Below are 22720 nucleotides of genomic sequence, written 5' to 3'. Positions count from 1 at the left end.
GTTATTCTGTTTAAAGAATTTTCATAGGACTTTCCTCCAAGGGACTTTCTAGGGACCTTGAAAATAGGGGCGTGGTTTTTTTTTTTTTTTTTTAACTAAGAATCCTTTCTCTTTTTAACGTCAACAATGATCATATACAGCAAGAACTAGAAATGAGAGGAGCTAGAAAAGAGGCAAATCTCAGAGGAAACTAATCACCACACAGCCAAGACACAGGAGGGAGGTGAAAGGCTGCCCTCTCTGTCTCTGGTGTCCAGATGTCTCCTTAAACCTTTCTTTTCCTCTGAGGAAGGCTAACTCCTCCAGACCCCAGGTGCTGTCAGCTTTGGGGAGTCAAACCGCATTGTTTTCTTAACATGCTCTTCACAGAAGGTCTCAGGGGTGCTGGTTTCCTTGAACAGCCAGGACGCACTGCTGAGACTTGCAGGGCCGACGTTCCAAAACTTCAGTCTCGCGCCTGTGTGCAGATGCAGGCAGAGCACCTCTGGACCATCCATTCGGGCTCCGCTAATTAAGAGGGTTGAGGCTGTTGGACCCTGGAGGGGAAGATTATCCGGGGAAACCTTGGCAACCTGGCAAGGAACAATGGTGACTCAGAAAGGGACTCTGCCTTCACAGGGCACGACCTGCTTTGTTGACTAAATGATCTTCTGGCTCAGTTTTCTTCTAGCCAGGGTGGAATTTAAGAATCCAGTGCCCTTCCCAGATTTGAGAGCCGGGAAGTACATTTCTCAGGTTCCTACTTTTACTGTGAGCCCGGCACCTACAATGTGTGACTTGATGGATTTGCTGCCTTCGTCTTCTCCGAGGTTGGTTCCCTGGTCGGCAGCCTGGTGGGGATTTGACCTGCTTTCAGCCCTCTGTGTTTCCAGATCTTAGATGACTGTAGGTGCCATGTCAAATGTAAAATCACCTTTCTTTAGCTTCCCGAGAGCATTTGCTAGTCAGATCTTAGTTAGCCCACAGCAATATAAGAAGCTTTGACTCATGAACTTACCTCTGATGTAGGCAAAGGCTGCCAGAGAGTTGCTGACAATGACTCCATCTTTCCTCAGAACATGGGGTCTGCTTGGGTCAAAGTTGATAACTATTTCATAAAAAATAAAAGCAAGACCAATTAATCAGCTGTTCACAGGAGCTTTTTGCTCCTATCCCAGAATTGCCATAATAAATACAAAGCTATGGAAATCAAAAAATGGGTTGTTATGGAAGTCTAAGCTAGGAAGGACCGTTAGTAAGTCATCCCTGAAAATCTTAAGTGATGAAAGGGATTTAGAAATACTAAAACTTGCTGTTTGCAATACCTTGAGTGCCCCTCATCCACCCCACTGCAGATACTTAATTCCGCATCCGAAAGGCGATGGTGTCTGTGATGCTCAACAAGGTCTCCCTTAGCCACAGACCTGCTCTGCTCTGGGAACCACAGATAAGACCACTGATGGAGAGAGGCAGTGCTGGGCTGCTTCTGGGCCAATGATAGTCAGGCACAGCCCAGACCTGACTTCAATACCTGCTTCAGCTGCGCCGGAGCTTAGTAAACTCCTGACGGGGCAGCTGAGGTTTCAGGGAGCCCCTGGGAAGGTGAGTAAGGGCAGAGTCTCTGTGGAAGGATAGCATAGGTCCTCAGGCTCTACTCCAGGATGCCCATGGATGGGGGCTGGAGGAGCCCTGGGAGAAAGAACAGTGGGTCTGAACTGGTCAGCGGTGGGGCTGGAGCAGTGAGCTACAGCACCACACTGTAAGGACAACAGGTACCATGAAGCCTGGGGGTGCAGGGGTGTTCTATTTGCTGGTCAAACACACTTTTCTTTTATCCTGAGGGGGAAAGACCTCTTCAAGTAACACAAGAAAGGAAATCAAACTCTGCCCGCCCAAAGTGCATTCTCTCAGATGGATGCTGGCCGGGGGCCTCTGTGCTTTCTGTCAAGACCCCCAGGGGTCTGACTTCCACTGTAGATTTGACAAAAAAAAAAAAAGAAGAAAAGAAAAGAACCTATCTTCCCCCCCCCCCCGCCCCTCCAATTTATCCCTAAGCAGAACTCTTTTTTGAAGTGATTTCTCATTTAGGAAGCAAGAGAGGAATAGAAGGAGGATTCACTCTACTTGTAGTTAAAATTCACAACAAAATGTTGGCCCCGCTCTGGAAGCCCTGGCCTCCAACAAGATGGACTCACAGCTCTAGCCCCACCCCTTCTCTACTAAAGTGCACCCCACTGACATCATCCACTGGGGTCACTGACTTTTCCTTAAAGAGAAATGCGGTAGTAAACCATAAAAATTACCATGTGCACCATCTTTCTCCTTCAAAGAAGGTTTAACATTAGCAATGGCTGGATCAATCGCCGTGAGAATGTTCTTGGGAACTAAAAGCCAGAAAGAAAGGTTTTTAAATGCTTTGTCCACATAATACAAAGTACAGTGTTAAATGTCGGTGCAATTAAGAAATCAATTTTCAAATCAGTCATGGATCACTCCTTCTGGCCAGGGACGCCCGCCTGCGTGAGCACCGAATAACCCAGAAGCGGACAATTTTAGGACCATTTTGCAGGATTAAAGAAAATAACAGGGACAACAAACGAACAAGACTCAGTGCGTCCAGGCACTCAATACACTGGTACTAAATACAGTTTAGTAACTAAGGAACAAAGGGCTGTTCACTACAAAGCAGGTGACCTTCCAACACATTACACTCGGTTGAATAAACCTGTCACCAAAGATCATTCAAGGCATGACACACTTCTAGGAAATAATCAGGAAGGCTCCATAGAGAGACAGAAGGCAGATTCAGGGGGACCTGGGACCAGGGTGGGAATGAGCACAAGGGAACTTTGCCGGTCAAGGACATGTTTTAAAATGGGCACGTGGCGATGGGCCTCCAGCCCCGGAAATTCACGAGAAATCACTGGATTGTGGTTACTTTAAACAGGTGAACTTTAAGATATACAAGTCATACTCACGCTGCTAACGCTGCATGTGAGCCCGCACGCCCGTCACCCCCTCCCCCCCCCCCCCCCACCGCCCGCGGCGGGAAGAGTCACCGCCACCAACTCAAGTCACTTGAGTTGAGACCTGGCGAGCCCTCCCAGCCCCATGCTGCTTTTCGCCCAAAGCCTTTTGCCTCCTTGACCCCATGATAAGCTGCAGAGAATTCTAGGACTCTGTCTAGAGTGAGCCTTGCAGTTTCATAAGAAAGGATTATGGAAAGAGGAGCCGGGCAGGGCAGCCCCGTCGGCTTTTCTGAAAGCCGGTGAAAGATTCTGGGGGACAGACGCTCAGAATAAGCCATCGGGGTCCCAGCAGAGGGGTGACAGGGGCCGGCCGCGCACAGCAGGCGGCGGAGAAGACGTCTGAAGCCCAAGTGCAGTCCACTGGGCGGAGGGAGAGGAAAGCAAATGTCTTTGCTGCAGCAAACTGCTCGTTTTGTTTGTTCTTCAGCTCAGCTGGTATCTGGGAGAAGTGGCAACAGGAAATGGAAATCAGGCCAAAGCAAACTGTGCAAGGTCAACTGCGCGGATCAAAAATAAAAGCCAGCAAGTCTCTTCAGCACAGCAAACCTCATTTCCCTTCTCCGAGTGCTGAACGGAATCATTTGGGGTGTCCCAGGACCAGTAGCCGGGGACATTCCTAGCCCATGACTTTCCCACGCGCAGGAGACTGGCACCAGCAGGGAGGGTCACTGTGCACCAGGTGGCCCCGGCCGAGGGGAGTGGCTACGTCCAGGGCCCCGCCCCCCGGCCAGGGGTGGCCCAGAGTATGGGGCTGATCCAGGACCATGACAGCCCCCAGAAAACCCAGCCTGCACAGTACTTTGTGATGCAACTGCTTCTCCATCATTTCTGTGCTCAAGGAGGATGAGGAGGACACCCCAATGCCTGGCAGAGAGGGCATCTCTACCAGGAGGGATGCTCCTTTCTCAAGGCCATCTCTTCGTTTGTCTTCAAAACACACCGAGGAGGGCTTGCACCTCTGCGCGGCCAGAGCGCTAACAGGTGGGGAAAGGAAGCTGGCAGGAAGGGAAGTGGGGACAGAGTTGCCTGAGGTGGGCACACCGCTCACACTGCCTGCATCCGACGTGGGCTCATGTCAGAAAACTCGCCCCTTGGCTCCCCACTTGAAAATGGCTCTGTCATCTGGAGGGTCTTTCAGGACCCTGAGGTGGCAATTGGGATCCACACTGCTGGCACATTCTTGTGGCTCCTTGTTTCAAAGGGATGCAGGGCGTGGTGCCATTACAACCACCCCACAAATCCATCCCTCTCATTGAGAGGCAGGTGTGAAACCTCCCCCAACCTCTCTATTCCTGGAAAAGCTCCTTAGGTGGGCCTGTGCTAGCCCAGGGCAGGGCTCAAGGTGACCCTGGAGGACAGCGTGGTTCTGTGACTCCTGGCAGACAGAAGACTGAGCCTTGGAGCACACAGCTCCCAGGAAGAGCCGAGGTCAGAGGTCAGGGTCACCTGCTGTGGAGCCCTGAGCGTAAGGGAAGTGGGTCAGGATTCTTCTAGGCCCACTGGTGGCAGAGACCCTGGGGGAGAGGCCGCACCAGCTGCTTCAGAGTGACGGTTCTAAGGGATTTCAGTGCCCATTAAACTCAGGCAAGGGCACCTGGAGTTATTTCTTCCTGACTAAATCTTCTATGTCAAGTTGTCAGGGGTGGGTAGGAGGGGGGGAAGAGAGGGAAGGGGAGAAGAGGGAGGGAAGGGGGAGGGGTAAGGCAGGGAGCTGGAGAAGGAGGCCCGAGCTCAGATCCTTCTGCAGACTTTAAGGAAGAAGCCTCCGAGGCCGGGTTTCACTCCTGCGAGGGCTGGTGGTGGACGCAGTGTGGTAGTAACAGCTAATGGGGTCACCCCAATGTCACCTCAGGTAAAACTCAATTAAGTAATTCATTTTAAAAAGATAAACAAATTGGCTAAGTCAGACAAAAGCAAACACTTGGGCACTGAGATCAAATGCGAGGTTCCCAAAGGAGAGGAGGGCGCGTCAGGTAGAGGTGAACGACGGCCAGTACATGCACAGGGTGGTCACACCGACCGGTGCATCTCGGAAGGCACACGGTGTTACCACGCAACTTCACTCCACTAAAAAGCTAATTCTGCTCCAGTCTGAGGCCCCGAAGATGCTAAAACAGCACTAAGCCAAGTGAAAGCCCAGTGGCGCCCGGGAGGTGCAGCCCAGGCTCTCACCCAGCGGACTCCAGCCTGAATCACTCTCCTGCCGAACAAAGCCGCTGAAAAGCTCTGCCCAGCCCAGAGGCTGCGAGGGAGCAGAGTGACGCAGCTCTAAGACACAGGGCGTGTCCTTTTCAAATTGCGAACTGATGATGCCCCAGACCCTGAGCCCTTAGGTCTGCCTAAGGTAAGCCTTACCTGGCCCCCCAAGCCTGTGCCAAGCGGTGCCCTCTGCCCCCCCTCCCCCCAGCATTCTGCAGGCTCCTCAGTCTCCCCAGCTTCAGAGGCTACTTCCCCTGGGGAGGCCTCCAGGTCCCCAGTCCCAGAGCCTGGAACGCAGCACTGCCCAGTAGCCTGCAAGCACAGGACAGCTGCCCCCCCCCATGCCACTTCCTTGCCTGCCCACTTCCGAGCCTGGTGGGTAAGAGGGTCTCACAAGGACCGGGGTTCAGCTCAAGGTGAGGCTGGCTCATGGCCCTTGAAGGCCAGTGACTTTCAGACATGCAGGAGCTCCCCTCCAGAATATTCTGCAACATGGGCGAGCTGTGGGTGACCCCTGCCCCGCAGCCTGGGCCACCTCCTCCCCACTGGCTTCCCTCTACCCTCAGAGGTGTCTCCTGGGGGGCAGAGCTAGATCTCTGGGGGACTATCTCAGCCCCTCCTGGCCTTAGTTTAGAATCAGGTCACAGGGTTTCCGAGCAGAGCCGATTAGAGGGGCACCCTGATCCCAGTCCAGGCAATTAAATACATTGCTGTTAGAAGTGGGCACGAAGAGAGCAGGATGGAAGGGTGTTGTGTTGTTAGAACCAACATGTGAACATCACTTAGGTCTGTGCGAGTGGCCATGGCTTAAGAGAAGGTGTTCGGCCAGGTCATGTGGGAGGAGAGGGGGAAAAGAGGGAGAAGAGGGGGAAGGGAGGAGGGGAAAGGAGAGGGGAGGGGGACTGGAGGGCAGGAAGGTGGCAGGAGACAGCTGGGCGGGGCACCTCATGGTTGGACAGGGCCCCTTAGTTCAAACAGGCTTGGGGCCACTCAGCAGTGTGCAGCTTCTGCGACCCAAGCTGTCTCCTTTCTAGCGCCTCCTCCTCCCTTTCTCGAGCCTGCCTCACAGTGAGAGTCACCCTCTCTTTGATGATGAGGGGCACGGGGGCGGGCATTGTCTTAGGGACTTGGGAAGGACACTCAATGCCCCCATTTTCTCCAAGGCGCCGCATCTGAAGCCGGGATGCAAACCATTCCAGTGACCTCAGCCCCTTCGCCTCCAAGGTGCCTCCCAGTTCTCCCCCACGCACCTCTGCCTTCACATCCCAGGTTCCTCCACCTGCAGCCTCTTGCTGCAGCTTAGACACCACCAGTGTCATCGCTCACAGGCCTTCCACCCCCAAGGGCTTGCACCTCGTACTTCTCTCAGGAGATCATACCCTCTTCCCTTCCCACCTCAGTCCTCACATGACTTCATCTCACCCCTATTTGGAGAAGAGGAAGGCAATGGGATAGGAGCGCCAAGCCTGTGTTCTGCCCCTGAACCTCCTTGCCCTTTCCTACTTAAGATCAAGCCTGTCCCTCTCACCTCTTGCCAGACTCCCACCCTTTTCAGCAATCCAGATCTCTCAGCATCCCCAGGGTCTTCCTACTTTCCAGATGCTTCTCATATCCATACTAGGGTTGCCACACCCACCCGCTCATCAAGCATTGTTGTCTAACTGGTCTACCCACCACTACGCATTGCGGTCTTTCAGGAGACCAGTCTCCATGACTTCCCAGCTAAAACCCTGCCTGACAGCCTTTCCTGGGACCCTAAGGCACCTGATGCCAGACCCCTCCAGGGCCATCTTCCTTCTCACCCACTCCTGTCCACTGTCCCACCCACCCAGCATCTCTGCCCACTCTGCTTGCTCACCCCCATCCCTTCCAAGATCTCAGCTGAAATTCATATTCAAGGAAGGTTCTGTTTGGAATACTTCTCCATCCACATCCAGGAGCAAAATTAGGGCCCTCTCACTACCACCCTCCTGCATGGCATCCTGCATTAGCACTTGTCACAGTGGGTGACAACTGATTCCTGGCTTCTTTGTTTAACACCTCTCTCTCTCCCCTGACTATTAGCTCCATGAGTGCAAGGACTGTGTCTTTTTTTTTTTTTTTTTTTTTTACTACCAAATGCTTGGCACCTGGCGCAACTTCTGAAATACAGCACTCTCCCAGAATGTGCTGACTGAGGGAAAGAGGGGGAAGCAACTCAAGCTAGGCCACACGACACCACCCCAGGCCTGAAAGCCTAGTTCTCCTAGTGAAGGAGTCACCACTCAGTAATTGCTCTCAACTCCTAAAGGGCACACCTGGAAATTTTTATTGGCAGGCTGAAGTCCTCCCCTACTCAGATAAAGAGTCCTAAAGTGACCAGAACTTCAGGTCTATGTAGCTGCTTGGGGACCTCGGCCAGAATGGGCTGGAGGCCAGTCACCACTGCTTCAATGTGGGAACAGCGATAAAGACTCAAAATGAACACAACAGGTTTTTTGAGAACTCACTTTGTCGAATGTCACTTCGCTGTTTTTTGATGAGAAAAACAATGTGTTCCCACCTCTGTTAAAAGGATGTTATTTCACTTAAAGTAACAGTTTCCTGGACCTGTGGTTAAGTGAGCATTTATCACACAATTCTGCTCCCTGGATACAAGTGTGGTGCTATTGCTTGGGGAAAACGTTTGTGTTGTTACTTTATTCTACCTATTGCAGCTGTGATATAGCTGTGATATAGCAGCTGTGATATAGCAGCATTTTTTAGCTCAGGACGTAGAAAGCCTGGGGTGCAAGGGAATATTACTCACTCATAAAAAATAACTAAGTACTGACACATGCTACCACATATATTAACCTTGAAAACATGTGTAAAGAATCTGGTCACAAAGAACCACATATTGTAGAACTCCATGTGAAATGTCTCCAAGAAGCGAATCCACAAAGACAGAATGAGAATTGATGATTGGGGAAGAAGGGAGGGGAGACAGATGGTTTGGAGGAAACTTTGGGATGATGAGAATGTTTTTGTAATTGTGGTAAGAGTAGCCCCATTCTGTGAATATATTGAAACCACTTATTTGTCTGCTTTTACAGGTGAACTGCAACCATATTTCAGTAAAGCTGTTATTTAAAAAAGAACAAGGGATAGGTTAGCTAGAGCATGGGGGGGGGGGGTGTTCCATGAGAACTGGCACTGATCTTTTCAGAGATGATTGTTTTTCGCTCTCCCTTTGCTTTTAGGCTTTAAAAATTAAAAAATAGTCCACTCTCGGGATTACAAAGTGGAATTCCCTAGGACTCTTGAGAAGAATTAGTTGCAGGTTCACTTTTAGGCAGTTTTGAAAGCTGGGTGGGATCTCACAGAGCAGGCATTTTGTTGTATTATTTGAAGACCCACAGCAAACGGTTATGTTGTGTAAAATCCAAAGTCATCTTAGGGTCAGCTTTTGAACGTGGGCTGAAGGCTGTGGGTGTGTAGAGACGCCGTCAGAGAACTCTATCACTCAGGGCATAAAAGCAGGACTGAAAGGTAAACTAGGAGCCAAACACTCCTGTCAACGCAAAGGGCACAGCAATAAATTTTAGAGCCTCCCAAGAACTAGATTAAATTTGCTATTCTCCATGACGTCAATTTTACTGTTTGCTTGTTCTTTTCTTACCCCTGCGCCTCCTATCTGATTGCGAAAAGGACAAATTTTAATTGAAGAAAGCCCCGGGGCTTATCCTACGTGAATGTCACCGATAAAAATAACGGGTAGGGAGGGGAAAGGAATCTTGTCCACTCCCTGTGGCGGTGTTTTAGGACCAGGGCTGCTTGGCTAAAGTCTCCTGCAGACGTTTTCTGTTCACTCGATCACACTTCCCTCAAAGGGGGCTCTTCAGCAGTCTTACCGCAGGCGTAGGTGACAGTGAGGTATTTTTTCACTCCCGGCAGACAGGGACTCCCGAAGTGGTGGTTGTTGACCATGACTTTGCACCTCTGCTTCCCGTAACACCTCCGGGAGAGTACGTGCACAGCCGAGTAGGACAGGCAGTCTGAAAAGAGGGAAGAGCAGCAAGACGTCATGTCCACGCACCCCACGTACGGGCTTTTGTGCTGTGTTATGCAAAGAAATGTGCCAAGGGGAATATGCGTCCAAGGGAGATCACTTCTCCACTGACTTCCTGTGTCACGAGAGCACCCACACACAGACCAGGCTCCCGGGCGTGGGCCAGAGGCGCCCTCGGCTTGATTCACGGCCTGCTGCTGAAGTTCTTTATTTTCCAGGGGTGGGTTGTGCACTCCCTTCGTGCACCGTCTGCAAATTGTGTGGGGTCCTGCAGATAATGTGACTCGTCTTGCACACGAATAGGCAAAATAGGTACACCCTTGAATGAAAGTTCTTATTTCTGTGAGGACCCTTAGCATGACTTGCATATCTTATTTATCCACGTATCTCCTCTGTAGGAACATCGGCGCCATGGTGGGGGCTGGTCCATAGTGGAAGCCAGTTAGTAACAATGAGAGAATGAATGAGTGAGTGAAATGAACCGCCAAACCCGCGGCCTGCCTTTCAGCAGCTGGTGCACCGCGGTGCCACCCGTGTCTATTAGCTGATTCCCACGGCAGAGGAGGCATGCACTGTGTGCTGACGGGAGGTGACCCTGCCTCAGAGGGCAAGCTGGCGCTGGAGGCAAAGCCCTCAGGGACGACCTGTGTCTACCAGTGTGAAGCGAGTGAGGGGAAGGGGCCCAGGCAAGGTCAAGACAGCACCTGGCTGTGGATCCTGGAGGTCAGGACAGACTTTCAGGCGGCATGCGGGAGGGAAGAAGGCATGAACGGGGCAGGTGCAGGTGTGGGAGAAGCACAGACAGCAGGCAAGAGGCCAGGGCGGTCTGAGAGTGCGCGGGCCTGACCCTAAGCTGGAAGAGGGTGTGGCAGGGGTGGGCCGCCCTGAAATGAGCAGGAAGAAGTCACCTGGAGGACGGAGGTGGCTCTGAGCGCTCAGCTTACACATTCTGCCACCTACAGCGCCTTGGGATGGCCGGGGACAGACTGGGCTGCCCTGGGCGAGAGAAGCAACCGCAGGCAGGGAGCCCCGTTTGAAGTGATTTTCATACACCTCTGGGAGGAGTTCAGGGCTTGAGGAGCAGGGGACAGAGGAGGAGAGGACTCGGGGGCCTCGGGCAATGTCTCCCTACAAGAGCAGCTGACGTGATGTCCCTGTGTGGGCTGACAGTAACCAACCACCCTGGGAGATGGGCTGTTGGTCATGTGTGTGTCACGTGATATTATGTATCAGGCTACTCCACAATATAAAAAGGTTGTCTGCATTACATGCATGCACATGTGTGTGTGCATACATGACTATATATGGGGAGAGAGAGAGGGAAAGGGAGAGACTGAGAGCAAAAAGAACAGTGGATGCAGGAAACAAACAGCAAAAGGAGGCTGAGAGGCAGAGAGAAGAGCAGGGTGTGAGTCTCATCTGTGAGCAGCTTCAGATTTGAAGCTACTCTCTGGGCGTCCAGCAGAGATCAAAGCGGCTTCAGCCTTAAGCCAGGGGTGGGGAGGGTGGGGGGGTTGGGGGGAGCGGGGCTGAGGTGCCTTTGCCAGGATGAGAGGGAATCAGGGAGGGTAAGCAGCTTGGAGGACAAGATGAGAAAGTCTTAAAAAATAAAACAAAACAAGCACTGCTCAGCGTCTCAGCTGGGAGGGACCTTGACAGAGAATTTTCAGATCTGGAGATGCCTGCGGGAGGCTATGCCGGGGAGGCTGTGCCTGGCCATCCCCGGGCTGTGCAGGGTGGGGGCACAGAGCAGGACCCCTGTTCACAGGGACCCCTGTTTCTTGTGCCGTCTGCCCCCTATATTTTAAAATAACCCCCCTGCATGCCCCAAACCCTCAAACTTTCTTCCTGCCTTAACTCTCCTTCAGCTAGACTTCTAGAAGGGGCCTCTATGTCCCCTCTGTGCTCCCCTCCCTCGCTCTCCCCCTCCAGCTTCAACATGCTTCTGTCCACACACGGCCTGGCAGACTCCCTCCCTCTGACTATGGTCCTTCTACTGTCCAGCCTGAGATGGGAGCCGGCCTTAATCCTTGCCCAACTCGTGAACGCTGGGTGCCTGACATCCTTGTTGAGGGGTTCTTCACTAGCCCTTGACTCCCTGGGGCCCTTCTCCCCACTCTCTGTGACTCCTCCACCCCAGAGCCCTCTGCAGACCTGCCCACCCAGAGTGCTCCCTCTGAGGCCTGCCTCTCTTCTCCACCCCCGCACTCCACCTAGGACCCCGAGAGCCAGGACCCCATCATTCCTTCCAACTCTGGCTGTTCCTTGAAGTCCCCCGTCAGCACAGACTGACCTCATTCTCTTCCCAGAAACTCCCACATCTCGTGTCTAGATGGAATTCAACACATCCTTCTACCCTCCCCAGGCAGCCAAGTGACCCAGCCTAACATGCACCTCTCCTAGTCCTGGCTCTCCATGATTGATGGGTACTGAGTCTTCCAGGGAACTCCAGCCAGAAGCCTCGGCTCTCTCCTCGTCCCAATCTGATGCCCTGGCCAGGCACCACCCACCCCCCAGGTCCCTAGCCACTGCCTCCCTTCCAACCTCAACACTAAAATGAAGGTAAGGAGACCACCTCCATTACTTCTGCAACTCTGTGACTCTGGTACTCTCACCACCAGGCATTGAGATAGCTGCTCCAGAGAAGTCTTTAAGTAGATGACTCAGAAAGAGAGCAGAAGGGGAAAATCAGCAGTGGGGTGCATGGATGTGCCAGTGGATAGGAGGTACAAGAAGGACTCAGACAGATCCAGAAGCAAGAGGAAGTGCCCAGCTTCACGCCCAGGTGCACTGCAGCACTATTCAGAGCAGCCAAGAGGTGGGTGGAGCTTAAGTGTATATCAGTGGATGAATGGACAAACAAAATGAGGTATAGGCATACCTGAATGGAATATTATACAGCCCTTAAAAGGTAGCAAATCTGATATATACACTAGAATGTGGATGAAACTTGAGGGCACAATGTGAAAATTCTATATAATTCCACTCATATGAAGTTCTTAGAGCAGTCAAGTCCATAGAAACAGAAAGAAGAACGCACACCTGAAGCCTCTATAATGTTGAAAACCATTGTTACTTCAATAAAATATCTTAAAGAGTAGAATAATGCCTGCCAAAGGCTAGGGAGGGGGAATAGGGAATTGTGGCTTAATGGGGACAGAGTTTGAATTTTGCAGGATGAGAAAGTTCTGGAGATGGAGGGTGGTGATGATTGTGCAACAATATAAATAGACATTATCACTGAACTGCACACTTAGGAATGATTAAGGTGGTAAATTGTATGTGTTATGAGTTGCTTCAACCACAATTAAAATACCATAGCTTAATTGTTAGATGATTAAACTAATAGCTTTTCATAAAGGGCTTAAAACACTGCCCACCATACAGTAAGCATGCAATAAGTAATAGTTATTATTAACAGTGGAGGAGGAGGAAGGATGGAGGAGTAGGAGAAGGTGGTAGCATGGGAGGCGGCTTTGAACCAGTAGAAGAACATGGGGTGGAGGAGCTGGAACACTAGTCATGGTCACGAAAAAGAAGGCTCAACATCCTGAAGATACTGGTTCTTCTATATGGATCTATAGACCCAACTGAATTCAAACCCTGACCTCCTGATGGACCTATTTTGAGTTCAACAGGCTCCATCTTGTCTCTCACTGCCATACTGAGACTTTTAGGTGTAAAGTAAGGTCCCGGCTCAGGTCCCCATTGGCTGCTATGGAAAACACCCACTCACTGATTTCTCCTTCCAATGATCATGAAAGAATTTCAAAACCCTGTTCCCTCCAACTGATGATAGCAAAGACACAGAAAAGCCACCTGCTGATGGTTACCAAGGACCCCACGTGGGTATTTTGATCACTAACCTGCTGGATCCTATAAACCTCCCCTCTCCTCTGACCTTGACATTTGGGTGTGGACCCAACTCAGAACCTTTGTTTTCAAATGCTGTCATGATTATATTATTGGTCTGATTATTTCTAAGTTGACACCCACTGGATTTCCATGGAACATGGCAAGCTGATTCTAAAATAAAGACCAAAAAGACCCAGGAGCCTTCTGAAGAGGACATATTAAGTGAGAGTACCTGCCCCACCAGGTATGAAGGCTCTTCATGGAGCTATGGAAATTAACACACTTGTTGTATCCTGGGTTAGAAAGAATACTGATGGAGCAGAAGTGCGAACCTGGAGACTGGGCCAGGGACATACGGGACACCCCTGTGGGGGTGGGGGCTGGGGAAGGTGCTCCATATATAGTGGAGACAATCTGGTGAGACCCCATATAAAATTCAATTCCAAATGGATCTGAGACTTATGTGAAAAGTAAAACTTTCAGAAAAAAATAACCACTTTTTTCTCATATTCAGGTGGGAAAAGATCCCTTAATTTAAAAATTAATAACTGGAGAAAAGGAACAGAAAAGACTGATACCTTAGACTATGTCAAAATTAGAACCACTGTTCAGCAAAACACACCAAAAGAAAGAGACATGCTCAATAAAAGATATTTTCAATACTTACATCAAAGGGTTTGGTACTTCTACAGAGAAACAGGAGAGAGATAAACAGTCATTTTTTTAAAAATGGGAAAAAATCATGAACAGGCACGTCAAAGAAAAGGAAGCATATCTGATATATATTCAACAAGAAATTCAATCTTTGTAGTAATCAAAGAAATGTAAATTAAGACCAAATGACCGTATCCTTTTATACCTCCTAGAGAGAGAGAGACAGTAGACCTGTACCAAGAAAAAGCTTTACACCCATGTCCACCAGAAAACATGTATAAGAAAGTTCAGAACAGCACAATTCTTAACAAAAACTTGGCAACACTCCAACATCATGTTCGTGAGACGGGATAGTCTGAAAAGTCATATGTCTGTATGGACCACAGGTACGCAGTCAGGATGAGTCTCTGAAACAACCTTGACGGGAAAAGCTGGCCCCTGAAAATCATACGTAGTTAGGTACCATGCTTATTCGAAAAACAATAGGAAAGAAATACTTTTTTAAAACAGGTACATGTGTAACGCACATACTGATGCACTAAAACAAATGTGTATTGGCCCTCCCTGGTGGCGCAGCGGGTTAAAGCACAGCACTGAGAAGCTAAAGCTAGTTCCACATAAGTTCGATTCCCATCTCCTCCTCCCACCCGGAGGAGATCTATATGCCGAGGCAGACCTCTCCTGACCCGCCCACTGCTCCCCTCAGCAGTGTACTTTGTAGATCTGCCTGTTCTGCTCCCCACTCTGTCTCTGGTGAAGCTTCTCACCACCCCTGAGACCCTGGCCTGTACCTCAGTTCTGTATGAACAAATAAATAAATCTTTAAAAAAAAAAGTGTGTATGTGGGAAGGGCATAAACACAAGTCTCAGGTCAGGACAGGGGGTGCTACTTCCCTGGGAGGGACTGGGGAGTAGATGCAAGCGATGTGTTGAATTATTAGGTTATTATTACTACTAGATTATTCTGCTTTACAACTGCAGAAGGCATGCATATGCTGTTTTTATGTCTATCAAATATACTGAAGCATAAGAAATGTCTAAAGAATTGGGTGGGTCTGGAGGTGGCAGGGGGTGGGGACTTCCTCCAGCAGGAGGCAAGAGGGAAGTCTCCTCCCTTCTCAGACTTGATGGGAGGACAAAGAGAAGCAAAGCTGCCTTCACAGAAGACAGGGTAGGGCCCAAGTCCACAGAGACAGTTTCAGAGGGAAGGGTCAGAAGTAGAGAAGCAAGGTCTCTAAATAAGAGATGAATTCATGGCTCTGAAAACCTAAAAGACCACAGAGACACAGGGTAAAGATGTTAAACAAATGGATTAGCACCACATTTGAGTGAGAATAAAAATCCTCTATAAATCCCACACTGAAAAAAAAAGATGAACTTTTAAAATCCACCCTTCTAGAGCCCTTTCCTATGTATAAATGCCCTTCGCCCACAACGGGATGTATATCTATCATTCTGTATTCTACTTCCCCATGTATTAATATATGTGTGGACATTTTAACATAGGCATCCTTTTACAGAGCCGTATAGTGTTTCATTTCACAGCCGTAATAGCCATAGTTAACAATATCCTCTTGTTAGACATTCAAATGGTAGCTGCTTGCCAATATTGTGAGCAGTTCTGTAATTTTTTTTTATGGAAGGATGGAAAACACCATCCAAGCTAAATATGTGCAGATACATGATAGTTGCTGTTGATAGGCCTGGAAGTAGATGGTTTCCTCCCAGTGGATTGAAAATACTAAGACGCTTGGTACACAAGTCTAATCTGTTATTTAGAAAAGCCGTACCAATTTGTTCTCCTTCCAGAACCAGATGAGAGTGCTTTGAGAAATTCACAATTTCATATGGCCTGTGCTACAGGCGCCAAGGATAACCGAAAAAAAAAGAAGGTTCCCATTTAGAGCCCGAAACCCACTTACACCAGATGGTGAGGCCTTGTGACCAGCAGATTTGCAGACACCTTTTGTGTTCCTGAAACCCTGGAGCCAAGCGTATTTTGGGGTGAGGGGACGAAACCACAGTCAGCTTTCAGGAAGGCGCCCAAAGAAATTAGGTTGGACCATATCCTTGTTGACTCTAGAGTTCTGATCCATTTGCAGATTTTTTTTTTAAAGTGGTTATTTCCCTCTCAGGCTGATTTTCTTAGCACCTCTCTTCCTGGCAAACTACCCTCCACATGTGATAACAAGATATTCAGCTATTTCACTTTTTGGCCACTGTTTAACATCGAAACTGAAGTTAATCGCTCTTTACAACCTGTGTTTATTTAGATAATTAGGCTGCTGCTCCTAAGTGACTCTGTCTTGGCAGCAGGAACCCCGGCACCTTGATCTTTGGCTGAACAGTCCAGGCCTGCCCACACTTGGCCTCGGGATGGCCCGAGCCAGCCTCGGAGATCCATTGTGTGGGTTTCTCATTCTCTTGTTAAGGAAACAGCAGAATCCCTGGAGCCTTCCCAGAAAATGTAAGTGTGACAGGAAATGACGTGCCAGGGTGGACACCCAGCCGGGGGAACTTTCTGGAGCCCTGCTTTCCATGAGCAAGCCCAGGTCTGTGGGAAGCTCACCCCCTTCTTGTGTTAAGATGCCATTTCACTGCACGGTCATCGATGATCGCTCATTTGCACGCTCTCCTTCAGGGTCCCTTCCACTAGATGAAGCACATGGGCCGATGGTTCCAACTCGCAAGCTGGAAGATCTTCCAGAAATGGCTTTGGCTCAGCGGCTTCATGAGAACGATACCAGGGCTACCTGCATTTGTATCTGTGTGTTGCTTTTGAAGATGGTCTCGCATTTGGCTCGGTCATCGTCCCACACACCCTCCCTTTCACTTGGTGGCCAGCCTGGCATGAGTTTTCTGGGGCTGCTGCAACCAGAACCATACCAGGGTGGTTTCACCCACAGGAAGCTGTTCCTGCTCTGATCTGCAGCTGGACATCCAAGGTGCCCCAAGACCATTGATTTTGGCGTTGAACAGCACCTCTCTTTGCTCAACTGGCTGTACGAGTGTAGTTTTCTGTGTATAATGATGGGGAAAGGGGAGCACGGTATGGTATGTGACTGTCTCACCTGCCTGGATACAGCCCAGATGGGGCCAGCCCAGGGCATGGCACAGACATGAGGCTACCTGGCTCTGGCCAGAGGTCAGAGGTGGACACCCTCACCTCCTTAGGGATGCCCAGGGTTTGAGTCCTGCTAGGGGAACAGTTGCTATGGGTCCCAGGCAGCCCTGAGGATGCTTATGGAAGCTTGACAGCATCATACTGTGACTGGGGGGCTATCATGTTCACCCCAACTTCCACTAGGGCATCTCCCTGTCCACCATCACTCAGCCCCTTCCTCTTCACCTTGTACACAGAATGTCCCCAATGCAAACTAAGTTCAGAAAAAATATCCCGGGGAGGGGGAGGTGTACTTACAGTGGAAAAGCATATAAAGGGTTACAGTCTCTATTCTGTTACTCGTCAACACTTGTGGGAAAAGAATAAGATCTGGCCAGAAAAAAATGAAAGGACAAAGGCTAGAGATGCACTATCCAATACAATAACTACAAAAACATGGGGAATGTTCAAGGTCATTAACATTCACAAGGCAAATAAAAAATATTTAGGAAAATTCACTTTATAGATACCTATTAAAATGAAGAAACAGGCCCTCCCTGGTGGCGCAGCGGGTTAAAGCACAGCATTGAGAGGCTGGAGCCACTTCTGCATGAGTTCAATCCCCGCCTGCCCCGGATGTGACCGCATGGCGCGGCAGACCTCTCCTGACCCGCCTGCTGCTCCCCTCAGCTGTGTACTTCGTCGATCTGCCTGTTCTGCTCCCCACTCTGTCTCTGGTGAAGCCTCTCGCTGCCCCTGAGCCTCTGGCCTGTACCCCCAGTTCTGTATGCACAAATAAATAAATCTTAAAAAAAGAAAGAAGAAGAAGAAGAAGAAACATTCGCTATAATATGGCCAAAGTTGCAGGGTTGTCTACAGTGATACATCACTGTTTATACACATAAATTAGAGAAAAAAGATTTTGGAAAGAACGTGATACATATGAAGAATCATAACTATTCAAGTTTTCTTTTATATGAAACTTCTGGAAACTTATCCCAAGGAAATAATCCAGAAGGGGAAAAACGGACATAGGCATAAGGTTACTATACATTATGGAAAATACATGAAAATCAGAAATAGTGAAAAATATCACTCGGGAATGACTGAGTAAATTATGTACCAGGTCCTTTAACAAAATATTAGGAAGTGATCGGCATTGTTAGGATTTTATGAGCCATGTGGTAAAACAGCCATGTATTAAGTTAGAGGGGGAAAAAAAAATCAAGTTCAAGTGCAACTGCTTCAGAATTGTCATTATATAAAACTGTTCCCGGCTCTCAGGAAAGAGCCAAGAAAGAAAAATCTTTTCATTTGTTGGGAAAAATGTGTGGCTGTGTCTTTTTCTTATTTGTTCGGTGTTATCACAGCACTATATTAAACAATAACAAGAATACTAATAAAGTTGAACTTGAACAGCTGGGTCTGACCAGCCAGGGTCCACCCGCGGCACTGTGTAGATGCCGCAGCACTAAAATTGCCGAGCCCATTCTGAAAGCCCCAGGGGGAGCCGGCCAGCCTGCCCCTCTGCAGTTGTCCACCCCAGGCTCCAGGTTCTAGAAGGGGAAACAGCCTTTGCCCCGTTCAGTGCCTGTGACCCAGCTGCCTGGTATCCAGGATCTGAGAAAAGTGCTCACACCCGTGGCCGTGGCTTGCAAGTGCGTGGCGAATGCCTTGCACAGTATTATAAGTTGGAACATTCCGCAGCTATAAAAAATCCAGATTTCCAGCTGCTCATGAAAAGCTGGCAGCCGTGACCGCACAGAACCCACATTCCTGGCTAGCAGCCATCCATCACCAGGCCCTGGCATGGATGCCACACTCAGGAGGCCACTCCAGTTCATCCCCGCATCTCAAGATCCACACAGGCGCCATCTCTGTGCCAGGTTCTGCTCAGTGGCAGGGGATGAGACGGGCACAGCCCTGTAGAGCCCAGTTTCTCCTGGGCAGAGAGACACCCATGCGTGGAGCACCAGTTCCCATGACGAGGACAATTAAACGGGATGACAGGCTGGGGAGGGGCTGCAGGTCCTGTGCTGGCGGGGTGCCCAAGGGAACCCTCTGAGGCGACAGTGAGTTGACTCCAAAATGACAAGATGGAGTCAGTCACACAAAAATGTGGGGTGAGGACATTCCAGTTCAAAGGAAGAGCTTGTGCAAAGGCCCTGGGGTATGAGTGAGTGAGGAGTGCTCAGAGTAGGGAGGGATCAGATCACCCAAGGTCTATCCAGAAAAGGAACCAGATGGCAGTGAAGCACCTGCAGGATGGTCCCAAGGCTGGGACCAGATTTGCCTTCTAGGGGGATGTCTCTGGCCACCCTGGGGTGAGAGACACTCCTGCAGAGTCCAAGCAATGGTCCTTAGGCTTGAGGCAGAAGCAGAAACAAGGGTGTGGGGAGAGCAGACCACCTGGACACACAGCTAGTATCATGTGAGCGGCAGGGCGGGGTGCCAGGAGCTCGATGTGACTCTCTGGGGCACGAGCAGAGGCTGGCACCTTTGACAGACAAGGGGGATGCACACCCAGAAGGATGGGGGCCCCTCCCCAGGTCTGATTAAGAACACTCATCCATGGGTGGGGAGAGTGTGATTTGGTTGGTGCAAACTCTATGGAAAAGGGTATGGACATTCCGCAAAAAGTCAAATGGAAATTCCCATACAACCCAGTGATAGATACCCAGGTAGGAAGGTACCCAAAGACTATGAAGTCACCCACATAAAGGGGTATTTCCTCCTGTGTTCATGACAGCACTGACTACCACAGCCACGTCATGGAACCCGCCCAGACGCCCACCAAAAGGTGACCGGTGAGGAAACTGTGGGCTCTGTACTCGATGCTGCTCAGCTATCAAGAAAGAGAAAACAGCACTTTGAGGGACAAAATGGAGGTATCAAGCGATGAGGCCAAGGGAAGTTAAGGCAGAAAGTGAAAGCAGTTTCTGGCTGGTTCCACTGATTTGTCAAATACAAATAACCAAAGAAAACAAACAGCAGAATAATTCTTAGACTCATGATAAGCAGGGTGTTTTCCAGGAGGGTGGGGGGAGGGAGGAGGCGGCAGTGAGCTTGGATGGCGCTTGTGGAGGGGTGACAGCGTGCTCCCCAAATCATGTAAACCAGTGATTTGGTCCACAGTGTCAACAATGTTGTAAACGAACAGCAAAGCAATGAAAAGTTGGGGTGGAGGGAGGGGCATCTGGACCCCACTCCAGCCTCCTCGGGGTCTGCCAGGGCCCCTCCCCTCCCCCAGCCAGGGGTTTCCCTGGCGCACCCGCTGCTTGAACTGCTTTTTGTTCTCCCACCTGAGATTGCCTGCGTGGTCCGGTCACGATCTGCTCTTTTCCTTTTTTAGGTTCAGGCTATTACATGTGCATGAATTTCTTTTGAGAACTAATAAACTAATGTGCACTTTTACAGGTGGTCCATGAGCCAGCTACAGCAATTTCATATACTAAGAAGTGCACTTCAGATTCCGGTGAGCAAAATACAAGCACCATGGCTGTTCCCCTGCACCATCTGTCCCCTCCTGGAATAAGAAGGTGGACATAGGGCCGTGTCTCCACCCTGCCTGGGTGCATGATGCTTAATCTCACGTGCCCAGCTGTTCAGCCAAACACCAGCCTAGGTGACTCCAGCCTAGGTGCTGCTGTGCGTGTCTTTAAGCTGCGACTGGCATCCAAGCCAATGGTCTCTGAGTCAAGCAGCAGCCTGGTGTGGGTGGGCCTCGACCAATCAGTTGAAGGTCTTAAGACAAAGACAACTTTCCTGAACAGGAATTTTCCTTCAGGTTGCGACACAGAAATTCTGCCTGCAGGTCTGTGAAATCCAGATTCCAGACCGAACACTAACTCCTCCTTCAGCTTGCAGATGACCGATTACAAGCACATGAACCAACTCCACAAAATCCGCCTTTCGCCCTCTCTTTACACACACATCCAGATGCGGTACAACACTTTGTTGGGGCGCTGGGGTGGGGGTTGGGGGCCGGTGAGCTACAGCAACACGCAATCGTGCACAGTGCGTCCACATTTTCTGATTATCGCTTTGCCATTTTGCACCCGGTCACGTCTGTGAAACGTCTGCAGGTGTCTGAGGGCCGGATCACGAGAGCAGGCTTTGAGAGCGACGCGTCTGCGTAACCACACAGTATTCTGGGCACGTTTCAGTTCTCAGGGGTGGCAGTGACACTTGCGGCTTCTCTGTCTTTCAGCTCACCGTGGCTTTATGGGCACAGCACCCCATAAAGAGGAGGAAGGGCTCGTGCCGTTCTGTCTCTCTGAAGCACCCTGCCCTGTAGCAGGAGCGTCTGTTCAGCGGGCTAGCAGGTCTGGGCTTGGCCACCATCTCTGAGTCACCGCCGCCAACAGGCAGCGCTCCTGAACTCCCATCAACCTGTCCCTACCTGGACCCTTCCCAGGGGTCCGCTGGCCCACTCCCTACCTGCATAAATCTACAGCTGCAGCAGCTCAGCCTCCTTGCTCCCTTCCTGGGGAGCCTGGCTCCCTGGCTTTACCGACACGTGCCCTAGGGCATTTCCACACAACTATGTTCATTTCCCTTTTGTTCACTGCTGGAAGGGCAGCTCCGTGCAGACTCCGATGACTCCCTCCCACCTGCAACACAGCCCTGCATACAGTAGGCGCTCACTAGTGACTCTGTGTGGATGACTGAAGAACAGAGGGCTGGGGTCTCCCCGCAATCCAGGTGTGGCCCCCTGCCCTGGGGAGTGGGGCCCTCAGGCACCCAGACCGCACCCTTTCACAGCCACCAAAAAACACATACCGAAGGGGGTGAGCCACTGCGTCTCCGAGGCACAGATCTCCCGCTCCTCCGTCCTCCTGCCGAAGGTCGCTGAGTAGATGTTGAGAAACTTGGACTCGTGACAGTGCAGCTTCAGCTCCTGGTCTTCACACACAGTTTTGTTTTTTAATTCATCTGAAGCAGAAAGGAAATCGGTGGCATCATCAGCTTCCCTAGGAAAACTCTAGGGGGGCACTGTTCCCTAGCCCCAACATTCATCCCCTGGGGCTGCACCTTGAGAAGGGGACACTTAGGAAGACAAAGCTTTCTGCAGGGAGTGGATGGGGTGCCACTCATTGGGGTTGCAACCCAAGTGGGTGAGGGATCCCTGGATGGGTCTGGCCCTTAAAGAAACTTCTGTCTCTTCCCTTGAGGTCACACATTCCTTTTCTCAAACACTGACTTGGGGTGCACACAGGTCCAGGCTAGGAACAGTAGACTAAGCCTCTGGGGTAGCGCTGTTAAACTTCATCCCCAATTTCAACACCTTCCAGCACCCCGATTATGTATTCAAAGAGACAGTGAGAGACGCTAAGAAGCAAATTGTGTCCTTTGCTGGGAAAGAGACAAGAAAGGAAGAGAGAAGACACTGTTCTTGTAGAGCCCCCCTTTAGAGAAGTGTGTAGCCCCGAGTCGGAACTCCGGGAGGAAGGGGCGCTGGGAATGAGCAAGTTCCATGTTCGGATGATCTGAACCGGGTCACCGAGAACTAGGGAGATGTTTGTCTGTTCAATCCACTTGCCCTGGTCAAACTCTCCTTTCATTGACGCAACAGAGTTGACCTTGTTACTCAGAAGGCAGAAGGCAGAAGGCTTGCAAGGCGAATGTGAGCTGTCAGGACACACCCACCAAGCTCTTTAGGGCTGTTTAGGGAAGGGCCAGGCGTGCATTCTGGCTTAAACACGCACTGGGAAGACCTGGGAAGACCAGCCACCGACTAGCCATTTGCACAATAAAACCCCGCCCGCGGGAGTGCTCAGCCATCATGTTCTGAAGGGGAGCCCATGAGAGGCGTGGCTGGGTCAGAAGCCACAATGCACCAGCCCAATTGAGTGCGATCTCACTCAGTTG

The 22720-nt window shown here is 50.3% G+C and overlaps 1 protein-coding gene across 1 annotated transcript in view; it reads right to left on the bottom strand.

Annotated features, from left to right (window-relative positions):
- EVA1C (eva-1 homolog C (C. elegans)) overlaps positions 1–22720 on the bottom strand; it is a 68089-nt gene that overhangs the window by 6729 nt on the left and 38640 nt on the right. Inside the window, exons 4-7 of the mRNA XM_012732284.1 lie at positions 21632–21784; positions 9080–9223; positions 2283–2363; positions 998–1087 (exon numbers count right to left, since the gene is read on the bottom strand). Of these exons, the coding sequence (XP_012587738.1) occupies positions 998–1087; positions 2283–2363; positions 9080–9223; positions 21632–21784 (468 nt within the window). The remainder of the gene's footprint in view (positions 1–997; positions 1088–2282; positions 2364–9079; positions 9224–21631; positions 21785–22720) is intronic.

The sequence above is a fragment of the Condylura cristata genome, unplaced genomic scaffold, assembly GCF_000260355.1.
Source record: "Condylura cristata isolate star-nosed mole 26May11 unplaced genomic scaffold, ConCri1.0 scaffold00003, whole genome shotgun sequence".
NCBI lineage: Eukaryota > Metazoa > Chordata > Mammalia > Eulipotyphla > Talpidae > Condylura > Condylura cristata.
The sequence above is the reverse complement of the archived record's forward strand: the minus strand, read 5'-3'. Positions and strand labels throughout refer to the sequence as shown.